The sequence below is a fragment of the Pseudonaja textilis genome, chromosome 8, assembly GCF_049901715.1.
Source record: "Pseudonaja textilis isolate UNSWEBS1 chromosome 8, rPseTex1.2, whole genome shotgun sequence".
Taxonomy (NCBI): domain Eukaryota; kingdom Metazoa; phylum Chordata; class Lepidosauria; order Squamata; family Elapidae; genus Pseudonaja; species Pseudonaja textilis.
Genome location: NC_141997.1, coordinates 42,755,508 through 42,782,331, shown reverse-complemented (window position 1 = coordinate 42,782,331; position 26,824 = coordinate 42,755,508). Strand labels below are relative to the sequence as shown.

The 26,824-nt window shown below is 39.8% G+C and overlaps 1 protein-coding gene across 2 annotated transcripts in view; it reads right to left on the bottom strand.

The window, feature by feature from the left end:
- Nucleotides 1-23,938, bottom strand: part of KLHL1 (kelch like family member 1) — a 122,473-nt gene extending 98,535 nt beyond the window's left edge. For both annotated transcript variants that reach the window (XM_087938034.1, XM_026705382.2), the window contains exon 1: nt 23,248-23,938. In XM_087938034.1, the coding sequence (XP_087794160.1) occupies nt 23,248-23,795 (548 nt within the window). In that variant the 5' untranslated portion in view covers nt 23,796-23,938. The remainder of the gene's footprint in view (nt 1-23,247) is intronic.
- Nucleotides 23,939-26,824: the final 2,886 nt, after the last annotated feature.

Here is a 26,824-nt window from a genome sequence, read left to right as displayed (position 1 = left end):
TCAATTGGATCTTTATTGGTTAGAAACCGATAAAATAAACTATGATTTAATGTAAACAGGATTAAAATTAGAAAAACAAGCAGCTCTATGAGTGGTTTTTGTTTTTGTTTTTTACTGTGAGATTTATTTTTAAAAATGTAGTTTGATGTCTTCTGGAGAATACAGCAGCTCTCTTAGAAAGGCGTTGGCAACTATTTTTATTTCTTCTGAAATCTTTTTTTTTTTTTTTACACTTCGGTCATATGGTGGGCCAGAATTTACCAAAACTGTATTGACAGTTAGTGAGAATATAATAAAGCATTGAATTTATTCACTTTTCAGAACCCTCCTGGGTATTGTTCAGGAAATTCTATCAATTTTTCACCCCAATTTGGCTACTGTAGAATAATTTGTATTGTTGAATACTGTTGTGCTTCAGCTAATTTAAGGAGGAGGAGGAGGAGGAGGAGGAGGAGGACGAGGACGAGGACGAGGAGGAGGAGGAGGAGGAGGAGGAGGAGGAGAAATAAAATATAATGTTTTACCTATATATTATTCTTAACAAACCAAAAAGAAAAAAAAAGACCATACATGAAGCAAACCGACACCCACTATAAAGATGCAGCACGACCACGAACTCGAAGCCAAACAGCAAGATCACAGCTCACCAACTCAAATCCCCCAGCAACTAAGACTAACCTGAGCACAAGCAAGCCCCCACCTGAACAGAACACACCTCCAGCCAATCAGAACACGGCCAACCCCCCAACCAATCAGAATACAACCAAAACCCCTACCAATGAGAACACACCCCCACCCAATCAGAACACAGCCAAGCCCCCACCCAATCAAGTCACACCCCCACTAGCAGTTAAAAGGAAGAAGCAGCTCAAGCTCACAACACTCTGAGAAGCACAGAGCCGAAGACAGAAGCCTGAAGATGATGAATGAGACTTCCTCGAAACGTTGCCCAGATACTACCAATCTTATGCGGGAGAAAACCCGAATAACCAAAGATAGATAGATAGATAGATAGATAGATAGATAGATAGATAGATAGACAGACACATACATACATACATACATATCATACTGAGGTTTTCGTGGGTATTTGTATGTGGATCTTTGGTTATTCGGGTTTTCCGTGTAAAATTGGAAGTACCTAGGCAACGTTTTGATGAAGTCTCATTCATCATCTTCAGGCTTGTGTCTTCGGCTTTGTGCTTCTCAGAGTAATGTGAGCTTGCAGCTGCTTCTTCCTTTTAACTACTAGTGGGGGTGTGACTTGATTGGGTGGGGGCTTGGCTGTGTTCTGATTGGTAGGGGGTGTGCTCTATTCAGGTGGGGGCTTGGTTGTGTTCAGGTTAGTCTTAGTTGCTGTGGGATTTGAGCTGGTGAGCTGTGATCCTGTTGTTTGGCTTCACGTTCATGGTTGTGCCACATCATGGTGGGCGTCAGTTCACTTCATGTATGGATCGGAGGGGTTTGAAGCGGGTAGTGATGCGGCTGCAGTACAGCTTCTGGTCCGTGGTCGTGTCTCATCTTCTGTGTGGGTGTGAGTCTGCTTTCTACATGGAAGTGTGGTGGTAGCATCTTGTGTGGCCCTGTGTATGGCCACCCACGAGGGTGCAAATTTTCACTCATAGACAATTGTACAATTGATTTTTCTGCCCTGGTTTTAGGATATTTATAGTAGATTTTGATATAATTTTGTGTCTTCTACTGACAAGTTATAACTTGGAATGAAAAATAATTTAAGTTTCTATTTGCAAATTCATTATGATTTTCTTTTCCTATCTTCCTTGGTTATTTGTTACCTATCTGAAATGCATCCTATGTTTGAAGTACTAAACCTAACAATTGGATCGTGCTTACATTTGATTTTCAAAAAAATAGTTTAGCTACTATAATCAGCTACTATAAAGTACACAACTCAATTGAATACTACTGAGTTTGAGAAAGGAGACTGGTTGAAATGTTAGGAGTGTTAGAAATTCAGTACATAGCCTTGAGACATCCTCTTTCTCATATTCACAGAAAGAAATGGGCAGAATATTTATTGGATTAACAAAATGCATAGAGCGCTCTATTCTTGAAAAATTATGGGAGCTGTATAACATAAATAGTAAAAGAAGATTATAAGAATACAAAAAAAAGAGCTAATGAAATCATTCTTCCACTTTATTCCTCATTTAATGACTGATTGCTTAATGACCATTTAAAGTTACAAAGGATCTTCCAAAGTTACTTACAGCTTGTTTTTGAATTTACAACCGCTGCATGCACACACACACACAGAGAAACACACACACACACACACACACACCTGGAACCCCATGATTGCCTTAGAGGATCATTTTAGCGGTGTCCCATGATGACTTGACTGTGATTTTGTGGTTTCCAGCAGAAAAAAAAAACATTTTGGGAGAGGGATTTACTTAAGGAACATGCAATTCATATCCCATAGAGTTTGACAGCACTTTCTGTGTGGTTTACAATGCATTATTTGCACATTGCCCACCCCCCAAAATCTGGGTCTTCATTTTACCGACCTTGGAAAGATGGAAGGCTGAGTCAACCTTGAGCCCTGTTAGGATCAAACTCCTGACAGGGGTTATGCAATGATATATAAGATTAGATATATCTCTACCATCAACATAAATCAAGAAAGGTGTTTTTTTTTAGTGTGACTGCAAGGCACAGCTAGAGGGGTCTGGTAGCATTTCCTTTTCAGACTAAAACATTTTATACACAGGCATCACTTTCGCAAGTTTTTTGCAGGAAGAAATAAAAGAAAAAAGACAGGAAAATGTGCTAACCAGGCTCCTGATTTTCCTTTTTTTTTCTTTAGAAGGATTATTGATAAATATTAGAGAATCTTTTCTATGTCTTGACTTCAGTGGGCAAGAAAAGCGCCTCCTTTTTTCAATTACAGAGGGATCACCTCAAAGGCTTCACAAGCTCACACATGCTTTCCTATGAACTGAAATGGTAATCTGGATTTGAAGCATACATCAAGGGGAGTAATCATGTTCATTGGTCTTTTATTTTTCTTTAGAGACTGCAACCAGAATGGTTGCATGGAAAGCAGAATGGGCCAATTTGCCACAGCCAACACATTGTGGCCAACTTGCCACAGCCAACTTACTATGGGACAACTCATCACAGCCAACTCACCTGGGGGACAACTTGCCACAGGACAATGTAACAGTTCAATTTAAATATTGACAATAAATTTGAAAATATTTTAATTTTTGCCATTCGTATCCCATCCTGTCCCTCCTTTTACATCCTTTCCTTAATGATTCGATCCCACCATTTCTTTGATATTAGTGTCAATCTTGCCCTGCAGTGAGTTGGCCCACAGCAAGTTGGCCGTGGTGAGTTGGCCTACAGCAAGTTGACCATGACAAGCGAGTTGGCTGTGGCAAGTTGGCTATGGGGAGTTGGCCATGCTGAATTGGCCACAATGAGTTGGCTATGGAAAATTGTCATAGACCCCATGAAGAAGAGGAAAAAACAAACAAACATGGAAATCCAATTCTGCAGGCCTAAATGAATTAACATGCCAGCAACAAGTAAAAGAACATTGAATTTTCATCTCCCGAATTGGCACTGAGACAGTCTCTCTGAGAAAAAGGGAAGGAAAGAAATAAAAACTCAAAGAACATCAAGAAGGAGACAAGAGGTATTAAAGGAGAATAGGGCATCAACAATAATGTTCCAGAGCCAGATGCTGCCCAAGTGAGAAGGTATATTTGATTACGACCTAAAAATTTAATCTCAGTTCAATTGTAGAACTTTTACGAGCACCATCGATCAAATGCTCTTGTTTTAATCAAGATGCCATTTCTTCCGTTACTCTTTTAAGTATTCATAGCTTCTAGTAAGTTTATGTTTAGAATATGTCTATGTTTATGGTAAATTATTATATAATATTGGAATGTGCATTTTGATGAGAATCAGGGTGGGTGTGTGGGGAATGTTTTGCTGAATCCTGTTCAACAGATTGTCTCTTAAATTTAAATCAAAGAACAGAAAACACATCCTAAATAAGAGCACTTCCCTTTTCTCTTTAGGGCAACTAATAACAATAGCATTTAGACTTATATACCACTTCACAGTGCTTTACAGCCCTCTCTAAGCAGTTTATGGAGCCAGCATGTTGCCCCCAACAATCTGCTCCTCACTTTACCAACCTCCGAAGGATGGAAGGGTGAGTGAATCTTGAGCCGGTCAGGACCAAACTCTTGGCAATGAGCAGAGTTACCTTGCAATACTGCATTCTAAACACTGCACCAACATGGCAACTAAACTATAAACTATAAACTATAAACTATAAACTATAAACTATAAACCATAAACCATAAACTAAACTATAAACTATAAACAATAAACTAAACTATAAACTATAAACTATAAACTAAACTATAAACTATAAACTATAAACTAAACTATAAACTATAAACCATAAACCATAAACCATAAACTAAACACTAAACTAAACTAAACTAAACTACACTAAACTAAACTACACTAAACTAAACTAAACAACTAAACTGGATGCATAGCTAAGATTTATTTACTGTAAAAGCATCTCTAAGGTTGCTCCCAGCCCTCACATGTGCTTGGAACAATTAGTTTATTTTATTTATTTGTTTGTTTGTCAAACATGTACAAGATAGCAGGTATGAAATATAAACAAGAACAAAGGAAGTAAATACAGATGAATGGGGACAGTAAGACAGGGATAGTAGGCATGCTGGTGCACTTATGCACACCCCCTTTACGGACCTCTTAGGAATGGGATGAGGTTGACGGTAGACAGTTTGAGATTGAAGCTTGTGAGGGTTTTGAGGCTATAACAACTGAGTTGGGTAGAACATTCCAGGAGTTGACCACTCTGTTGAAGAAGTCGTATTTTCTGCAATTGAGTTTGAAGCAGTTTACCTTGAGTTTGTATTGATTGTTTGCCCATGTATTATTATGGAGGAAGCTGAATAAATCGTTGACAGGTAAGATGTTGTAGCAGACAATTTTGTGTACTATGCTTAGATCGGGCCGCAGGTGGTGCAGTTCTAGATTGTCCAACCCAAAATTTCAAGCTTGGAGGCATAGAGAATTCTATTGTTAGTGAAGGAGTGGAAGAGAAATTCTCAAGAAATATCTCTGAACCCGCTCAATCATGTTAATATTTGATATACTGTTATCATTAGAGCTGACCACATTAAACTCATATCTTCAATTCACAAAATAGAACAATCCACATTGTGTTGCTCTGACATTTCTTTGGGATCAGTATGGGAAAACTAATCAAGCAACACTTCACTCTTTCCAGTTTAGTACCTGAGGAGGCAGAGTGCTGGCTTTTGCTAGGTTGAAGAGGCTCCTATATAATTACTAGGACTTGTTAGAACTTCTATTTGACATTAATTAGTCTTACCGACAATTATCTCTTAGCTTCAGCCCTGACTGAAATGGAAATAATGGCTTCTTTCATGGCTGCTACAAGCCTAGATGAGATATCACTAAACACCTTTTTAAGTTACGTATTAATTATAAACTAACAAGGTTTGTGCTTCATGGTTGCTGAATTATTTGTTACTCAACCAAAGGTCAGGCATTTACTGCTTTCTGATACAATACTTTACAAGGGGAGAAATTCCCACACTCATATTTTTGCCGGAAAGAACTTGTCTCCTATATCTCCAGGTTTTTTTTGTTTGTTTGTTTGTTTTTGGTGTGTGTGTGTGTTTTGATTATTTGATATTTGGAATTTGAAAAGAGACTTGTCCAGTAATACACATCTGTTGTGGAAAGACTTAGGAATTCGTTGTGACTTGCAGAAGACATCCATGGCTATCTTGAGTGAAGTACAGGTAGTCCTTGACTTATGACCACAATTGAGGCCCAAATTTCTGTGAGACATTTGTTAAGTGAATTTTGCCTCATTTTACGACCTTTCTTTCCACAGTTGTTAAGTGAAACATGGAAGTTGTTAAGTTGGTAACATGGTGGTTAAATCTTCCCAATTGACTTTGCTTGTCAGAAGGTCACAAAAGGGGATCACACAAATTGTCATAAATATGGGTCAATTGTCAAGCATATGAATTTAAATAATATGGCCATTGGGATGTCACAATGATCGTAAGTGTGAAAAACAGTCATAAGTCACTTTTGACAATGCCGTTGTAACTTAGAGCAGTCACTAAACAAACTATTGTAGGTTGAGGACTACCTCTACCGTAGAAAAATGCTCCATAGACCAGGGGTCCCCAACCTGTGAGCCATAGGCCACAACTGGCTGGCAGTCTATTCGCAAACAGGCCACGTGACAAGTGTTACGGGCAATTGGGGTCTCACCTGTGTGAGCATTGCAGGCACTCAAAACCCCACTCATGCAAGCAACAGGTGCTCACATGTATGTGTACACACACACACATACACACATATACACGCTTCTTTCACCAATCCATCCCCTCTTTCTCACATACCTCCCCCCCAGCACTCCGGGCCAACGACACAGAAAGGTTGGGCAACTCTGCCATAGACCATGAACAGGTTGGTATACTTCACACTTAATATTTATCAAATGAATGGATTTAGAACGCAAAAAAGGAGTGAAAAATGCTAGCAAAATGGCAATATGTCTGTTTTATGAAGCTTCAGCAGACAGGCCAAAAGAAATAATGTACAGATACATCACACTTACACATATAAACATCCATAAATGTAAAGTGATTTTTTTTTTAAATAAAGAATTTCATTTCCAATCTGTTCAATCACCACAATTGTTTGATTGTTATCCATAATACGAACAATTTTAATACTTGGTGAAAATTTCAGATAGTTTTTTTTTATATACATATAGAAGATAGCTTGAGTGGGCGAATTAAACTTTTATTCCAGATTTTAAATTTTTCATAAGGTTTAAAGTTATAAAATGTTAATTTTGAAATGAAGGTTCTGAAACATTCAGCTGAAAGAGAGCATCAATCATCCAGACGAAGCACGCACATTTATTCATGAATCTGATTTATTAGAAGCCTCTCATTCTGTTTCTCCTCCTAATTTATGCAGAAATTTTTGCAGAAACTTTGCTAAAAATCTAGTCACAGAAAATGAAACATGAGATTTCATCAAAATAATCATCTATGGCCATTAAAATAATAAAATATTACTAATCAATACTTATCCAGAGAGGAGATTCTTATACTTCCACCCTCCAAATCCCAGGTTTCTATCCCATAATATGAAATTTCCAGGTAAGTGTCAACTCCTTCTGAATTTCTTTGCACATCTTTATGTTAAGAATTGCATGACATTCACAGATCTATGCTTTTATATAAGATTTTTATATAAAATCTATGCTTTTATACCTTACTGATTTTTTAGTAAGGGTTTGTTTGTGCGGGTGTGGATGTGTATAGATGGGGGGAGGGTGTTTGTGAAGGTGTGTGTTTGTGGGTGTGTAAAATGAATAGCTGGATTTTTTTTTTCCTGCTTAGCATACTGTAGACTGAACCATAAAGTTTCTGTTTTGGTGACTTGTTTCTGACTTAGTTTGCATTGAAGAACAAAGAACATAATGGCATTTTTTTACTATGAATAATATGCAAAAGAAGAGATAGTGTATGGTTATCAAGCCATCTCATTTTTTTAGGAAAGCATAATTCAATTTTTTGGGTTTGTAAAAGGGAGGTTTATGATGGTCTGATCCTCGCAGGGGCAACACCTAACACCTTCCAAACTGAGCTGATTTTTAAAATTGATATTGCATTATTTCTTTTTCGTGTAGAGCAGGGGTGTCAAACTCAAGGCCCAGGGGCCAGATCCAGCCCATGGGGGTACTTAGATCTGGCCTGCAGGGCCACCCTGGAAACAGCAAGGACCGGCCCGCAGTGTCTCTGCCAGCAAGAACAGAGCTAAGGAGGGCCGCATGTGGCATTCACAACTCTGTTTTCCCTGGCAGAGGGTTGCAGGAGGCCATCACAGCTGAAGACGGAGCTCAGGAGGGCCATGGGTTGTATTCCCAAGCTATGTTCTCGCTGGTAGAGGGTTGCAGAAGGTTATCACAGTCGAAACAGAGCTCAGGAGCCAGTTTTCACTGGCAAAATGCTGGGGCCACCGCAGGTGCCCCAACACGAGTGATGTTGAGCTGGCCACACCCACTCTGGCCATGCCCACACTGCCCCCCGCCAAGGTCAAACACGAGCCTGATGCAGCCCTTAATGAAATCAAGTTTGACATCCCTAATGTAGAGTCTTCTATAATGGGTAGACAGAACATTCCCTGCCCAGTCAGGATAATCCTGAGAGTGGAAATTGTGGCATTGGAGATTCATGTCAAGAAATGAGAGGAAGTCAAGTAGTTTGCTGTTCATCTCAGTATCAATAAAGAGGGTTTGGGTGGTCTTGGGATGTAAGATACAGAAAAATACTATATCTGTATTCTAAGGTGCCTTTTTGCAACAGAATCTAAATCAGTTGAATATTGGATGGGAGACGGGAGACTAGCAGGATACAACAGCACTACCACCTTCTCTGGCAATATTAAAATCGAGTGTCCATACTTGTGAACTGTACAAGTTGCGTATCCATGAACTCACCCAGAGTTTTATGTCCAGCTGAACTTAAAAGCAATACTGCAATATTATATCACACATTCTCAATTTAAGTGCTTATATGGCCTTTTGCTGTTGCAAAGACATCACCCTGCCAACAAAAGTGCATATAGTCAAGGCTATGGTTTTCCCGGTTGCAATGTAGGGCTGTGAAAGTTGGACCATAAGGAAGGCTGAGCACCAAGGAATTGAGGCCTTTGAAGTCTGGTGATGGAGGAGATTCCTGCGAGTCCCTTGGGCTGCAAGGTGATCAAACTGGTCGGTCCTAAAGGAGATCAACCCTGACTGCTCTTTAGAAGGCCAGATCCTGAAGAAGAAACTCCCACCTAATGAGAAGGAAGGACTCACTGGAGAAGAGCCTAATGCTAGGAAAGATTGCGGGGAAAAGATGAAGAAGGGGACGGCAGAGAATGAGGTATCTGGATGGACTCACTGAAGCAGTAGGCATGAGCTTAAATGGACTCCAAAAGATGGTAGAGGACAGGAAGGCCTGGAGGAACGTTGTCCATGGGGTCGCGATAGGTCAGACATGACTTCGTGACTAACAAACAATGGCCTTTTAGTATTATTACATGAAGAAGGAATTGAATTCCTTTTTCATGAAGCTTCATTCAAGAACTGAATGAAGAAACTTATTGGATGGGAAGCGAAATGTCTTCAAAGAAAAACCAACTCCAGTTTGCATTTTAAAAAAGCACTTTTGGGACAACCATGATCTGGATGACTGAGAACCTCCATAGATATCCTTCAAATAAATCCACATCTCTGAGGCAATTGTCAGTTTTCCACCAGGACTTTCCACCTACCAAGGAAAATATCTGTCCCTTCACAGCATGACAAGGGACAGTTGCCAAAAATTAGTTTTCTTTGAAGCTTTTAAAATATTTGCAATCTATGGCTAACATGATTTGAGCACTTCTCTAAATACCCTTCCTTTAATTCCTAATTTCCTTGTAATATCCTGGCAATTGATACATATATCTGAAGCATTCACATTTTTTTCTTAGAAGAACATACTGTAGCTGTTTGTGGTAACTTCTTGTACATTCTATGCTTGTAGGGCACTTTAAAAAAATACAAAAAGGAAACAGGAAAATCATAAGCTTAAAATGCAATTTCATTGAAAAGGTCAAACAGTAATGGTGGTGCTTGGCAGATAAGAAGATATTTAGTGCCAGATACAAGCTCCTTTTCAAAGTCTGCTTTATATTGAAATTCTTATAACACCCTTTCAAACGTAAGCATGCTGTACTGTGAGTCCCCGTGGCATTAAATCCTATTAAACATGGATCAATAGAAAAAGTGTAACAAGGTTAAATTGTGTTCATGGAAGAGCCCTAATATGTTCATTCAGAAATAATTATGTACTTGGTAATCAGGTCAACAGCTACAGTTTATTTACCCATCTAAAGTTAAATCATATTGAAATCCTCAGCAGCTTTTAGAGTATTGTAAAGCTACATGCAACTTGTGCCACTGTCCTGAATGACAAGTACAAATTAAGCAAGCCAGCATTTTATTGTTTATATACAAAGGCAAAATTACAAACTAAAATTACATAAGGTGCATTTATTTGTTTTGTTTTGTTTTGTTGGATAGATAGATAGATAGATAGATAGATAGATAGATAGATAGATAGATAGATAGATAGATATCAATCCAATTTATATGGCTGCCCATCTATCTCAGAAACTTTTGGTGAACAGCAACCAAAACTAGAATGGAACAGGACATCATCAGAGTTAGAAGGGACCTTGGAGGTCTTCTAGCCCAACCCTCTCCTTAAGCAGGGGATCCTATACCATTCCAGACATATGGCTGCCCAGTCTCTTAAAAGACTCCAGTGATGGATCACCCACAATTTCTGAAGGCAAGCCATTCCACTGGTTAATTGTTCTCACTGTCGGGAAATATTTTCTTAGCTCTAGGTTGATTCTCTCCTTGATTAATTTCTACCCATTGTTTTTTGCAGTGCCTTCTGGTGCTTTGGAAAATAGCAATTGTGATAAAACCAACACCAACTAAACTTGGATCAAAGCTCCATAAAAGCAAACTATCCGACATATGTCCTCATTATAGAATTCCCACCTGAGGTTGTCTGGGGAAAGAGTCAGGTGTTCAGGGCCTTGAGAAAAGCTAATAGAGTGAGGTGATGAAAATTCTCAGTCCTCCAGGTAGAATTGTCTGGAAGTTGGGTCATAGTGACTGGACTTGTTTTTTGGCTGGTTTGAGGTGTATCATTGCTTATCCAAGCACCTTCTTTTGTCCGAACAAGTTGATTAGAGGAATCTGAGCAGGCAGGGGGGGTCATTGGAAGAAGAAGCTGCTTGGATGGGCAGCAAAATACCTCAAAACAACAAGAAAATGTCCAGTTGCTATGACTCAACTTCCGGGCAATTCTACCTGGGTGACTGAGAATCTTCACTGACATTTTGTCATGTTGACATGGGGAAGAAACTCTGCAGTTGGTACAGGGGGGTTTCTTGAGAATTTTAGGAGTTGGCACATCCCAAAGATTCTCTGCCTACTCAGATTGATCTTAGCAACTTGTTTCAGACTGAAGAAGCTGCTAGGACAGGTAGTGAAACATCTCAAACCAACAAGAAAATAAGTCCAGTTGTCATAACTCAACTTCCAGACCAATAAAGTAGGGGCTATTTGCAATCCAAATCTAAAATCATCAGGAATACATGTAGAGAGTTATGCTACATGGGTAAACCCTACATGAGTTGTCACAAAGTACTAGCATAATGAACTGCTAGAACAAATATGCAAATTTGTTACTTAAGAAATTAATTTTTAATAAAGAAACATCTTCAGCACGCTATTTTCTCTTCCAAATTCTTCTGAGAACAGCTGACTATTCTTTCACAACCTGGCAAAGCCCCTAGTATTTTTTGATGAGTTATCTTAGTTATTGCAACACCATCTTTCCTGGTCTATTGTCAATGTCAGTTTGTTTGTTTCATTTTACTTGAAAGCAAAACCTATTTAGCAGTCTTTTATTGGATAATATTTATTATTTCCCGATTCTTAGTTCAGGTAGCCTACAATGGTCAATCCCTCAATTTCTTTCCAGGACATTTCTTCATAAAATATAGACATAGTATTGTTTCAATCATTGTGAAGTACTTATTGTAGGCTTCAGGTTGTATTTACGTTCAGGCTTATTCTGTATATTTATACCTGGATCGCTCTGTCTCAAATTTGTCAAGGGTACACTTAACAACTTTATGCGATAACACAGATGGAGAGGAAGAGTCTATGTGTGTGATGATCTTATCAATCTGTTCCCATGCATGAATTCTGGACACATAAGCTATTTCCTTATCTCTTGGCTACTTTTAGGAGATCCTGCCCTTCTAAAATTCTGTGCAACAGCATGTAGAACATGTTGGACATGGAGAGACTCAGTTTCACTATTTACATCTATGCAGACCGTAGTTAATCCTGTGCCAACTTCAAGATATCGACAGAATCGTAGTTTTATAGCCCTACATATTTAACCAATGCCAAGAATAGTGTTATGCATACATGAGCCTTCCACCAGTGTGTCTATGCCCAGGCTCATAAACATTTCAAGTCCTGTAATCTGAAACAGCTATTTTTATCTCCCCAAACTTTTAACCCTAAACTTAACCTCTATTTTCTAATTAGATAGCTCTAAATGTTTATTAGTTATACCTCCCTTAGATTTAGAGTTAATTTTGACTATTTTATGGAGCAGGATTGTACATGTGTAATTAATTGTTTTTAGCATTTTTTTTCTTCTATATAACTTTGCACTGTTCAGTTTTGGTATTTATGCTTCTGGTTCACTCTGCACCGGACTTCCACTATGGTTAGTTTAGTCTGTCTGTCTGTCTGTCTCTCTCTCTCTTTCTCCCTTCATCCTTCCCTCCCTCTTTCTTTCTTTCTTTCTTTTTCCCTTCCCCTCTTTCTTTCTTTCTTTCTTTCTCCCTCCATCCTTCCCTCTCTCTTTATTTCTTTCCTTCCTTCCTTCCTTCCTTCCTTCCTTCCTTCCTTCCTTCCTTCCTTCCTTCCTTCCTTCCTTCTTTCTTTCTTTCTTTCTTTCTTTCTTTCTTTCTTTCTTTCTTTCTTTCTTTCTTTCTTTGAAGAGTATACATATGCATATACATACATACATATTAAGGTTAATATACGTGTCCCAGGATAATGTTTTGTCTTCCAACTTTTGGATTCACACTTGAGTGTGGGGGCCCACAAAATGTAATCCTGTCATATGAGGTCTGTACTTTTACTAATCCCCTGAAGAGCTCAACTATCTCAACTTGCTTTTGCTAACGTTGGGACTGCAAAGAGAGAGGGATAAATTGTACTTTTTAACCACTTTATTTCAGGACTTATGCTGGTTTTGTCCTGACTCATCACTCAAAATTATTTATAAAGATCACATCCAACACTTAATCTGCTTTTCCTCTGTCTGACTCCAAACTGACAGAGGCCTGCAACTTTCCTCTGCACTCATCCACAATGAATTTCTATATATTTTTATAGCTGTAAACCCACCTTCCATTCCAGAGTAAACCTCAATTACTTATATGGCTCTCGGAATGAATGTTTGAGCATTTGCTTTCTTACTGAAAAAAGCATAATAAAAGGCTGAGCACTGTTCCAAACTCAAGATTAAAAATGTATGGAGAGAATAATGGTTATGGCATGAGTCACGTTCACGTCAATGGAATAGAAAGCTTGGAAGCTGAATTAAAATGCCAGATACATCATCTTCATGCTGGCATTGCAAATATGAGGACCCAACAGTACTTTTCTTTTTCTGTAGACTGAAAGTGCAGTCATAGATTCCTATTCATTATACCTAGATGATATACTGAGAGTATCTGTCCATCTCATCAGATTGGATAGTGTAGGCAATTTTCTGGGACCCTTCAATGCAATCTAGTGGGATCTAGGAAGCATGCCTTTGGCAAATTGGCAAGCCCATGACTCTTTTTGTCCAGGAAGGCCAAATAAAACGAGAGTGGAAAACCAGGGGCTGTATTCCATTTGCACGTAGCCTAGTAATCAGTATTTTTCAGCCTTGGCCCTGTAATGTAACCATCTTTTTTCCTCAACCATTAGGTATATTTATTTATTTAGTTCTTCTGTCTTTATGTTGACTATCTTCCAAGATAGTCCAGGCTCATAAAATCTGTATGGTTTTGTCAACAGTACCCTTGGCAGGCAGGAAGATATTGGAAACTGAGGCATTAGAGGCAGGTGAGTGATAAGCAAGAATGTTTGAGACAGGCCGGGTCAAGGATAGGTAGAAAGATTTCAGTTCAGCAATGAGGAAAGTCTAAGAAGCAAGGAATGAAAAGTGTCCAGACAAGTCATTGGGGTAAGATTAAGGATAAAGATGGTGGAAATAATTCATGCTCTAGAACAGGAGTTTCCAAGTTTGGCAACTTTATGACTTGTGTATTTCAACTCCCAGAATTCTTAAATCAACCATGCTGGCTGAGGAATTGTGGAAGTTGAAGTCCACAAGTCAGATCCCGGTTCTAGAGCATACATTATTTCCACCGTCAATCTTATCCCACCACCTTGTCTGGGCATCCTTTTCATTCCTTATTTCTCAGACTTTCATCATTGCTGAACTGAAATCATTCTACCCATCCTTGACTCAGACTCAGCTCTAGAACAATGTTTTGCAAACTTGGCAGGTTAAAGATGTGTGGACATCAGCTCCCAGAATTCTTCAGCCCAGCAGAACTTGTGGAGTTGAAGTCCACATGTCTTCAAACTGACAAGTTAAGAAACACCACTCTAGAACCCGTACAAACAACACATAAGAAAACATGCTTCCAAATGTATAAATTCACTTACTTGCATTTTGTAAATCTGAAATGATGGGAAACTTGTCTCAAGTTATTTTTAAAGTTGCTAATAAAAATATGGAAATTATCAGTGGCATACACAGGGGAGAAAATGCCTCTTTCTCATGAAATAACGTTGACAGTGGAAATTCCTTATTTCTAAAATGACACCTGTGTAGAGGCTGACTTACTAACTCAGCAGGTAATTAGGCAGATGGTATATAAGAAACCTGCCTTACTTTTTTCTTAAATTATTTCCTTATTCATTGAAGAATTCAGAGGAGACATTTATGGCCTTATTTCAAAGCATCTTTTCTTGGAAAACAAATTAAAGCAAAAGGTTATAATGGCTGAGATAGTACTATAAATAATGTCACAGAAATAGTATAGTTGCATTGATTTAAAAAATGGATAATACTCAACATGGAAAATTTTACTTGAGTAAAACAACGATAATGTACAATGAAAGTGCACTGTTTCTCCAACAACACAGCCTCCCCCAATAGGAAGTCCCAGCATGTTTTATAGGCATGAAATGAAATTAAGCCCCTCTCCCCAAATTAAGGCCTATATTAAAACATGCAAAATGGGGGGGAATGGTGGGGGGGCTTGCTGTTAGGAAGTACTTTTGTGGCACACCCCGATATGGTGCTGCCTGCGTTGACCCTGATACAAAGTGCCCCACCAACGCCGAGGTCAACATCCAAGCCGTCGCCGCCCACTCGCCTGAAGATGCTGGGTGGTGGTGGAATTAAGTCACCCCCAAAAAGACGGCCTAGCCATTTGTGGGGGGGGGGGAAAAAAAAAAAAAGACCTGGCCTTATTATATGAGAAACACGGTACCTTATCAAAGAAAAGATAGAAATAAAAAGCCAATTGTGGTTCAGACATGAAAAACAGTCAGACTTCAATGCAAAATGATCGTTCACGTTGATTTACAGCCATTCTAGGCAATAAATGGAAATAGTAATCCTGATTGCCATTGTGTATCAGTGTTTCCAAATTGTTATATTATTATATATTTCATTAACTAATCCCTCGGTAAATTGGGAACATCTTGCTAATATAATCAAGTTCTAGGCAGGGGATGAAATGCCTTTCACTGCATACCAAATGGTTTACAATAGTAAAACTGTATATTTTTTCAGGGATTTGTGTTTGCATACCTGATTTGGGGAAGTTTGGGTCTTTGAAAACCATGAAGTTAAATTATAGCATGAAAGCTATCGTTCTGTTTGGGAAATCTTTTAAATTATCACCGTTCCCTTTCACAAATTTTCTTCTAAACCATGAAATCAAATGAAACTAAAACAACTGAATGGAAGGATTATTATTTCATTTCCCTGACTGAATATTGTAAACAATCCTGCTCATGGATCTACTTTGTCTTTTATTATGAATTTCCGGGCTAGAATTTGAAAGCAAGTTTCACAACAAAAATGGGTACTTCCTATAAGCTCTCATTGGACTGATCAGAGGTTCAGAATTATTCAATTTGTAATTAATGGCATTAAATGAATAGTTATACCTTTGGAAATAATTTTTGTTGGTTTCAAATCAACTTTTTAAATCTGAATAGCTTTGATCGACTTTTCTTCCCCCCACAACAAAGATTAAAAAGAATGAATTTAAAAGATGACTGATAGATAGATAGATAGATTCATAGATACATAGATAGATAAGGTATGTAGGTAGGTAGGTAGGTAAGTAGATAGATAGATAGATAGATAGATAGATAGATAGATAGATAGATAGATAGATAGATAGATAGATAGATAGATAGATAGATAGATAGATTTAACTCTGCTTTCTGTCTTACAAGTACCAATTAATATTGATCACATTGAAAAATGTTTTACTAAAAACGTAGTTCTAGATAGACAGACTGACAGACAGACAAATAGAGAGACAAATAAAGAGACAGGCAATATCTAATAGCAATTAAAGTCTGCAGCTGAAGTGTTAGCAAAGAGCTCTTCTAATCCAAGTTCAAGGTCTGTTGAAAACCTCAGCCTCAAGCCTGACCGTTTGACCCAAGGACCATCCACAGCAGTGTGAAACACATTTTCTTGGTGTGTCATCCCTTGCCACTTCAAATGGACCTCCAACAAGCACCATTCTAGTTCACATTCTTTTTCTCCACCAGTGAAATAGGAAATAAGCTCCCACCTTCCCTGATGTTAAGAATTTTGTCTATCCATCCATCCATCCATCCATCTTGTATGTCACCCAACTCACAAACTGTCTTTGAAGTATAGCTTTTTTCTTTACACATTGGACAGAATTAGAGAGCATACTTCAGAGTAGGAGGGGGGGGGAATCACCTTTTCTCCATATAGCTGACACTTTGCAAAAGAGCTGTTCCTACAGAGATATGCCAGATGAAGTGAGGCATGGAATGAGCCCCAGGCCAAATCCTTTACTCATGCTCCAAAGCTAGCACCATACAAATTAAAAGACAATACAGGGGAATCAGACAATATAGGCCAAATGATTGGGTCTCTGTTGTCCAAATCTTAATTCCTTGTTTTAAAGGTAGTTTGAAAACATTATTTTGAACTGGCAATTTTCTTTTTCTTTCAGGTGTTGCCCATTTCTATTGTTTATGTAGCTCAGATACTGGGAAATGAACCGAGCTCATTGATACACACCTTGGAAGCTTATTTCAAGTAGATTAAACATTATGTTCCTTCCACAGCTGAAAACATTAAAAAATTTGAAAATAGTTTCTGTCAGGCTAATTCTCATCTAATGACATTTCTGTCTTAGGCTGGATAAATGGCTATACTGAAATATTTATTGTAATGTACTTTATTTATTTTATAAATAAGGATTAGACACCCATAACAAAAGAGTAATTGTGCTTGCTTTTATTTACAAATTCTATTTTAGATTTACCAACCAGGAAAATGATGAAGAAGTAGTAATTATATTTTATTCAAGGACTGAATTAAAGCCAAGAATGATTTTAAAAGTTGTCTCTTCAGTACCTATAAAAACAACTTTTTGGACTCTTTAAATTTAATTAATATTAGTTGAATTCCAATGCTTATACAATTATTTAAAAAGTCTGATTTCACTAATTATGAAAACTAAGAACAGGGCCACTCATAATTGCTGTGGGTGACGTAGAATACTTTAAAATGTTTGTGCTACACATATATACACACACAAATAGATGACATAGTTCAACTTAAGTAATTACATGTAAAAATAATGAAAAGTTATAGCATAACAGTTACAAATTCAGCTACAAGATGTATCTACAAACTCAGTTCCAGGTTATATACCATGATGTTCACTATAGGATTACAGTCTATGTGGTTGACTGGGGTAAAATTACCTTATTTCAGTTATATTATGCAACAAAACAAAACCAAACCTAGATCTCTGGAGGTTGCTTTGAGGCTATGAAAGATTGAAGGAAAGAGAAGGAAGGAATTATCACAAGCAAGATGGATGGACTCTGTGACAGTACATCTTTGGACAAAACATACGAAGAACAGCTGCAGGAATTCAGTATGTCTACTCTAGTGAAATGAAGGACCAGGGTTGACATGGTAGCAGTGTTCCAATATTGGATGGGCTGCTACAAAGAAGAGGGGAGTCAACCTCTTCTCCAAAACACCTGAGGGCAGGACGAAAAGCAATGGATGGAGAGAACCAAACTAAGAATTAAGGAGAAATTTTCTAACAGTGAGGACAATGAACCAGTGGAACAGCTTACCTTTGGAAGCTGTGGATGCTCCACTACTAGAAGTTTTTAAGAAGCGATTGGATAACCATTTTTTTTTTGAAATGGTACAGTGCTTCCTGCTTAAGCAAGGGGTTGGACAAGGTCCCTTTGAGCTCTCTTATTCTGTTAAGTTATGGATAGATGGTGATGGAGAAAATCTATCTATGGAATCTCTAACAGCTGACATTGATTGGATGGCACATAATTAATCAACCAACTGTAAGATACTGATTGGTTAAGGCAAACCTTCAAGCATCTCTCTCACTCACCCCACTTTAAAAAAAGCAAATAGGAAGCACATTTTCTATACAGCAAAGCAACATCTTGAAGCATTTTTATTTATAGGAAACATTTCGAAGGAAAGAGATAAGCAGTCATATGAAGTCAAGAACAGAAAACTCTTGAAACAGAATTGGTGCCAGTTCTAAAACGTGACATAATGTGATCCTTTGAATTTTGCAGCCACAGCACTCTTCCACCTCAAACAGATCTGGTTTGTTTTTGAAGGAACACAAACCTCAATAGTTGTTCAGCCAGAAGCAGCAAGGAAGAAAAATGTGCAAAAACTACAAGTGTCTCTAGTTTGTTGTGTCACATTGAGGACTTCAAAAAAAATTCTATCAAATCTTTTGCAGCCACGTTCTTGGAAACATTCTCAGGAAGAGAATGAAATAGAACCGAATTGTCCTGAGGTTTTCCTTTGCTTTCAAGCATCTTACTGGCCCCAGGGGTGCCTGAAGCAAACTTACAACACAAAATTCTGCATGTTTACTTGAAAGAATCAAGTTTCTTGGTAAATCTTTTTTTTCCTAGCCAGATGTTGTTTTTGTCAGAAGGTAAAATAGACTTATACATCTATGCCAGTCATGTCAAGATATCCGAGCTTTTGGACCATCCTAACCTACTGATCTTGCAAAGGAATACAAAGGCACTTTCCATCATATTTTTTTAATTGAAAATCTGCTTTTTTTTAAAAAAAATGCAACTGAACAAACTAATCCTAGAAACTTTAACTTCGTGACTGTCATTCTGTAGAATCACCAACATGCTTATGAATGCTTGGATGCTCTCCCAATTTGAAAAAGAAAATGCATACCCACAAAACTTTTCAATAAAAGAAGTCAAACTGTATATTACAAAATCACCTTCTTAGCTTCACTGCCTTGAAATTGATTCATGTATCATTATATGCATGAAAAATTGCTCAAAAAAAGACTCCTCACCTGCATAGCTTGGCAAAGGAGCTGAGATTTTCCCACAGACTTGCATGAAGCTATTCTACTCGGCTCAACAAAATAAGCCATCTTTTCTGTGTTTTCCAAACAGAAAAGCTGAACAAACTGGAACAGCGCAATAGACAGGATTGTTTATACATTAAAAAGAAAAAAAGAAATCTCACTTGTTACTTTTCATAGTCCTTTTCCAGGGAGCAAGGGAGGAGTTAATCTCCCATCCAGTTCTGTTTTTTAGCCTATTCTGCATAAGCAAACAACATCTTGAGAATTAAGCCACAAGGTGTGTTGCAAGCCATATGCACCATACATTAGAGGGAATATATTGTAGCTATAACTTTGGTATGGGAACTTGGAAGACAGGTTATAATAGTGAAAATAAGTAATCTATAAATAACCTAAATTTCATAGTCTTGTTTTCATTAAAATGAAGCATTTGAAAGTTGAAGGAAACTTTTCCATAACTATGTCCCACTGTTGTGCTGCATTGTTTACCTTTTAGTCTCTCTCTTTATATTTATATTTCTGTTTGATGGTTTTAAAATATTCATTATTTTATTCTTTGAAATGTTTATATACTCTATTTCTTTGAAATGTATGTACTCTGTGTGAAGGGGACAAGCAGTGAGTAAGAAAGACAAATGAAGTGACACAGATGTTTTTTCTTGTATTCATTTAAAAAAAATTAAGCAGTTCTCAGTGAGTTGAGCATCAGGGGAATCTTTTCACCTGAATGTTTTGAGAAACAGTTGTGATTATACGACCTAAAGTCATTGAAAAGTAGCTGAATTTCTAATTGTTAGAAACTTCACTAGGCAATTTAGAAAATATGGTTCAATACTCTCCAAAGCTTATTATTGGATCAGGAAGGAAGGAAGGAGGGAAGGAAGGAAGGAAGGAAGGAAGGAAGGAAGGAAGGAAGGAAGGAAGGAAGGAAGGAAGGAAGGAAGAAGGAGGGAGGGAGAGAGGAAGGAAGGAAGGAAGGAAGGAAGGAAGGAAGGAGGGAGGGAGGGAGGAGGAAGGAAGGAAGGAAGGAAGGAAGGAAGGAAGGAAGGAAGGAAGGAAGGAAGGAAGGAAGGAAGGAGGGATTTGAGCCCTGTGGATCTGAGCATAATGGTGAAGCACATTCAATGTACCTGAAATGTCATAATTCTAAATAAAATATTTCAGGATATCAACATCATTTAAACACCTGAATAAACACTACTGACAACTCAGTCAGGGCTTGGTTAGCTGTATGACAAGTGCTAGAAACATTTCCACTAAAAAGCATATACATCAGCAAATCCTAATGGCATGGCCTACAATTCCTTTATTTCTAGCAACATAAAATATTGTTCCCACTATGCTTGGCTGGTTTTCCTTTTGATATCAGATCTAGTCAAAAATCTTTAAGTCTCCTGCCTTTTAATAGGTGGGAATGCATGTCAATATTCACTGAAGCAAACAGGTTTTCAACATGCTTAACTTTGATCGAATCAACTGGTTGGAATCTGACAAACAGAAATGTTTCTAAGTCTAATTTGAAAGTCAAGCCATCCCAGGGGTAGAATGAATGGAAGAGCATTAAAATAAATAGAAGAAAGAAAGAAAGAAAGAAAGAAAGAAAGAAAGAAAGAAAGAAAGAAAGAAAGAAAGAAAGAAAGAAAGAAAGAAAGAAAGAAAGAAAGATTGATTTTCAACTCTGTTAAGTGTTATCAGGAAAAAAGGAAGATACTCTTTTTGAAGTAATGTTTCAAATTTTAAAAAAAATGCAAAAGTGTTACCAATCCAACTGGAAACCTTTTAAGCAAATACATATGAAACTCTATACAGGCATATTTATTCAGAAGCTGTTAATGGAGCTTTTACTCCAACTTTTTGGGAATAACAAAAGGTCTCCTAATAATTTGTAAAAAAAAAAAAAATGTACTGGAATGGTTCCAAGTGGGGCTATCCAAATCTGTAAACTTGTTTTTCTTGTTTTTCCTTCTGTTTTAAATGACCTTCACTTTGATTTATTTCATTTCTAAATCCATTCGGTTAAATCAATCCATCAATAAAATAAATTGGATACAGAAATCATAGGCACTTCCATGCATAATTCTTATAAGACAAACAACTTTGCATAGTTTCCCTATTGAGTACTTTTAATCAGCAACCTTGGACTACTAATAGGGAATTTTCCATTTTGTCTAAATACCTTCAGTACATAGAAGTATGAATGTCCATGTACAATAGCAGTCCAACTTATATAAAAGTTTTACTTATTTTAGTTCTTTAAATTTTGAATAGAAACAGGAGCCAAGGTTGAGAGGATCATTAGTTTCAAAGCTGCAACTAATTAATAATAATATTGGATTCTGTGTAAGAGAGCTTGGCAGACAAGATGTTAATAACTTTCTGGGGGGGAAATTAGTGTATAAATACAAAAATTAAGAATGGTTCACTTTTTTGATACAGTAAATCTTGAAATAATGTCTGTGGCAATTTAGGATAATTAAAGTGTTGTATGTGCTTAAGGATAATGAAAGTATGTGCTTAAGTAAGGAAAGCCACGTGTAATCTTGCAATGTTGACATTTTTGTCTGATTGCATCAGTTTACTTACCCCTCTACACAAGAATCCAACTTAAGCCCAAGGCTCACTCCCAAGAAACTGGATCCAGTGGAAAAAAAAATGTGCATAAGTGCTAATGTATACTATTAAAGCAGAACTCTGTTAAGGATTTATTTTAGACAGGGCATATCAAGTTGTGATGAAAAAGTTAAGACTATGGAGTGCTTTCTCACAAGACGCCTAGTTCTCTTGCAGACTTAGGAAAACAGAAAAAAACCTGTTTACTCTAGAACTCCCAATGAGAATGAAGGCATTCCTGAGCATCAAATCTATTATGACACAACTCAAAGTTTGAGTTTTGAAATGTTGTAGGTGCCAGTGAGAATGATTGAGACGGGACTTCTTAACTGCCCCTGGAAGCGATTTAAAACATAGCTTCAGCTCCGCTTAATGGCTGCCTCTGTCTTATCAGTTTGGTGATCAATTCGCCACGGAATAACCTAGAAAGTTCTTTAAAACCCGTCCAAAAGCGACTGGACATAGCGTTGCTAGCATCTGCTTAGATACCACGCCTGCAAAACCCAACTACACCACCGTATGCTTGGTGTGCCTAAACGAGTTGGCTTCCCCAAGCAGATCGGCAGGCGACCGTGCAATTCTTCTCCAGCGACAAAAAAGATTCCGAAGTTCCGTCGCCACCGAGACTAAGCGGCGCGGTCGGACCGAAGGGACGCCTGCTTAAGCCCTCTTTAATCCCCAGAGGAGGAGGAGGAGGAAGAGGAGGAGAAGCCGACCTGCTTCTTTGCGCAGTTCACTCAAAAGTCAACGTGAAGGGGAGGAACCGGCAAGGCAGGTGGAGGGGACGCTCTTCCCTCCTGATGCCGGAGAAACGGCCGACTTAACCGACTACACGAATCCCAACTCGAAGGGTCCCCGGTTTCCTAAAGGGCGGCCCGCCACCCATCATCGCGCCAAGTCCCGGGTCAAGCTCGGCCGAGCTAGCGAGGGTTTTCTCCCTATAACTGAGCAAAACTGGGCAAGAAAGGGCAGGGCAAATTGGCACAGCAGGGAACGTGGCTGGGGAGCTGCACGTTGTCGGGCTTTCAATCAATCAAACTAGAGCTGGAAGAGACCTTGGAGGTCTTCTAGTCCAACCCCCTGGATACCCGGTACTATTTCAGACAAGTGGCTTCAAAAGAGGGACCTTTGTTTTTTTTCAAATGCAGATGGACTACTGAATCTGGTCTTCCTTGGCCGGCCAGGGGCGCTCCTCCGGGTAAACGCTCGCTCGAGTAAGCTTACCTGTGCGCGGCGCCTTCACCTGTTGCCCGGCCGCCTCCATCGGCGAAGGGCAGCGGCTCCCCCTTGATTTCGCGCAGCACCAGCGCCTTCTCCTCCGGGCGGGGGAACTCAGCGAAGTCCCCCCCGCTGCTTCCTCCTCCTCCTCCTCCTCTTCCTCCACCTGGCCTTTCGTCCAGAGACTCGACGTAGAAGATGGTGCGAGGGGCCGTCGGGGGGCCTTGCGGCTCGGCCAGCCCATGAAGCCGGGTGGCCGGCAGCGACGTCCCGTTGAGGGGCGAGGAAGAGACGGCACAGGGCGGCGGGCAGGCGGCGGCCGAGGACTGCGAGGGCGAGGCGGAGGAAGCTTTCTTCCAGAAGCCTCCTCCTCCTCCTCCTCCTCCGCTTCGCTCCTGGCTCTTCAGCAGTCGGCTCTGGCTCGGGCCCCAGTGCTCGAAGCTGCCGTCCGGTTGCAAGCAGCCGCCCGCGGGCGCCGCCGGGTGACTGAACAGTTTCCAGCGGAGGCGCAAGATGTGCTTCACGTCAAAGTCCTTCCTGCTCGAGTTCGACATCCTGCAGCGGCGGAGGCGAGGCTGGCGCTGCTTCTCAGGCTCGGCCGGGACGCGCAAGGGAGGACTGAACGGCGGGCGCTGCTACCGGCAACTGAGACGAGGCGAGCCCGGAATGGACAAGGCTTTCTGGCGGCGGCGGTGGCTGCTGGCAGGGCCTCCCCGCGCCGGAGAGTCCGCAGCGCCCGAGGCGCAGGAAGCAGCCGGGCTGCCGCCGAGCGACTAAAAGGGGAAGGAAAGCACGCTATGCCAAGTAGTAGCCCCCCCACCTCCTCCTCCTGGTTTCCACCCCCCACCCCACCACCACCCGGCTCAGCAACGGCGGAGGCTGCACCTGGAGCGCCCCGAATGTTGCGCTCCGATGGGAAGGAGGAGCCGAGGAACCGCGCGAAAAGTTGCCGGGCTTTTAAGCTCTGGGTTAGTAGCTGGGGAAAAACGGGTGGGGAAAGAGGGAGGGTGGGCGGGCGGGCGAGTGATGAGCGAGCGGGGGTCTTTTTCTGAGCAAGGGGAGGAGGGAAGGTGCTACAGCTCCCTGCCGCCCCCAACCGGGCTGGCTTCTCCGGCGTTGGTCCTGACTTTCTTTCCAAAGCGCTGTCCAGCACTCGAAGAGTTTCTCTCTGCTAGAGATGCTTTCATGGGGGCGCTTTTCCAGCAGCGTTCAGCCTCGTTAGGATCCCCATTGCTTGCCCCATTTTCCCTCGGGTGTTCCCCCCCCCAACCCGGTTGCAAAGGAGTCAGCCCACCCAAGCAGGATCCCTCATAAAAGAACCTGCTCCTCCTAACCTGGGTCCCAAATCAAGATCTTGAAAAAACTGGACAACCTAGAACTCTGCCGCCTAGGGTCTGACCTCATGCTTAGTACACAAAATTGTCTGCTACAATTTTGTCCTACCTGTCAATGACTACTTCAGCTTCAACCACAATAACACACAGGCAAACAATCGATACAAACTCAAAGTAAACCGCTCCAAACTCGATTGCAGAAAATACGACTTCAGCAACAGAGTGGTCGACGCCTGGAACTCACTACCTGACTGTGTTACATCCTCTCAAACCCACAAAATTTTAACTTTAAACTGTCTACCGTGGACCCCATTCCATGCCTAAGAGGTCTACATAAGTGCACCAGCGTGCCTACCATCCCTGTCCTACTGTTCCCATTTATTCGTACTCCTTTATGTATATACTTATACGTGTTTATACTTTTATGTTTATATGTTATGTCCATACTTATACTTGTTTTCTCATACATGCTTGACAAACTAATTAACTAATTAAATATAAATAAATAAATAAATCCAGTGATCCTGAGTTTCTTTCTCATCTTTTCCCCTCCTTTACCACAGGGACCGCTCTTACCCAAGCAAACTCTGAACCAGCCTTGATCAGGTTGACTCCAGCCAGCATTTTTAGGCTGTCCAGAGCTCCTGGCGGCCAGGAACTTCCAAGACAAAGTCTTCTTCTTTAGAACTCTTTATTCCTAAAGTCACTTCCTGAAGTGGAGGTTGTGAGTCGGGCTGGTTCATACCTCGCTCTTCAGCTCGGGAACATTTTGTCCACCCAAACTCAGTCCTCGAGATAATGATTGCTTATTATATCCTATGATTATTATTAAGTGTTGTACCTTATAATTCTTGACTCTTGACGAATGTATCTTTTCCTTTATGTACACTGAGAGCATTTGCACCAAAGACAAATTCCCTGTGTGTCCAATCACATTAGACCAATAAAAGAATTCTATTCTATTCTATTCTGTTCTGTTCTATTCTAATTCTAATTCTATTCTACTTCCTACCCCTACCCCTTACTTTTATTCTATTCTATTCTATTTCTAATTCTAATTCTATTCCCTACTCCTTTTCTAACCCCTACCCCTCGCCTCTATTCTCTTCTCTTCCCTTCCCTATCCTACCCTACCCTAGCCCTTACTTCTATTCTATTCTATTCCTATTCTACTCTATTCTAATTCTAATTCCAATTCTAATTCTATTCCCTACTCCTATTCTTATTCCTATCCCTTACCTCTATTCTCTTCCCTCCCCTCCCCTCCCCCTTACATCTATTCTACTCTATTCCTATTCTATTCCTATTCTATTCTATTCCCTACCCCCACTCCTACTCCTTCCCCTACCCCTTACTTCTATTCCCTTCCCTTCCCTCCTCACCCCTACCCCTTACTTCTATTCTATTCTATTCTATTCTATTCTATTCTATTCTATTCTATTCTATTCTATTCTATCCTATCCTATCCTATCCTACCCTACCCTACCCTACCCTACCCTACCCTATCCTATCCTATGAAGCATACATTCTAGGTCTCTTTCTCTGACTCCATGCAAAAGTTTTGTCAACTGAGGATCATGCTAACTTTCTCTTCCTTTCTATAATCCTATTTTGATCCAATGTTCTTTAAACATGAATTGAAAATGAAACTACATTCCACAGTAACTGTAAGAGAACTCATGGGTGAACTGTAGAGCTTTTATCCCATCTCATGTGGAGATAAGGTTGTGACACGGCTGCTAACTAGAACCTCCTCTGTTTGAGATTTACCTCCATATGAATATTTGTCAGGTCACCCAGGGACTGACAGAAAGCTTTATTTCAGGAATAGTTGATCTATCAAAATTTGAGAATGCGCTGTAACTATCTAATTCCTGCAGTAGCCTTGGCTGTCACTTTCAAGCAGTGTTTTGTATAGTGCTAAACCCAAAATCAAGGAGGTTGGGCAAGAAGAACCTCCACAGACTCCCAGAGTGATAGGTTAGATTGAGAAGTTGATGCAACATCTAAGGAAAAGGGAATGGTAAACCACCCACCCCTCTCCTAGAAGAATGAAATATTTTGGGAAATATTATTAAAAAGCAGAATATTATATTTCCTTAAAGGAGAAACATGTTCTTGGAAAGCAGCCCCCATCTTTCTTAATAGCCCCAGCAGAACTTGGCCAGCCTATCTGCAAGACAAAAGGCCTTCAGCACCAGGATGATGGGATTATCCTTCACAGCAAAGCTATTCAGCCACAATAGAAA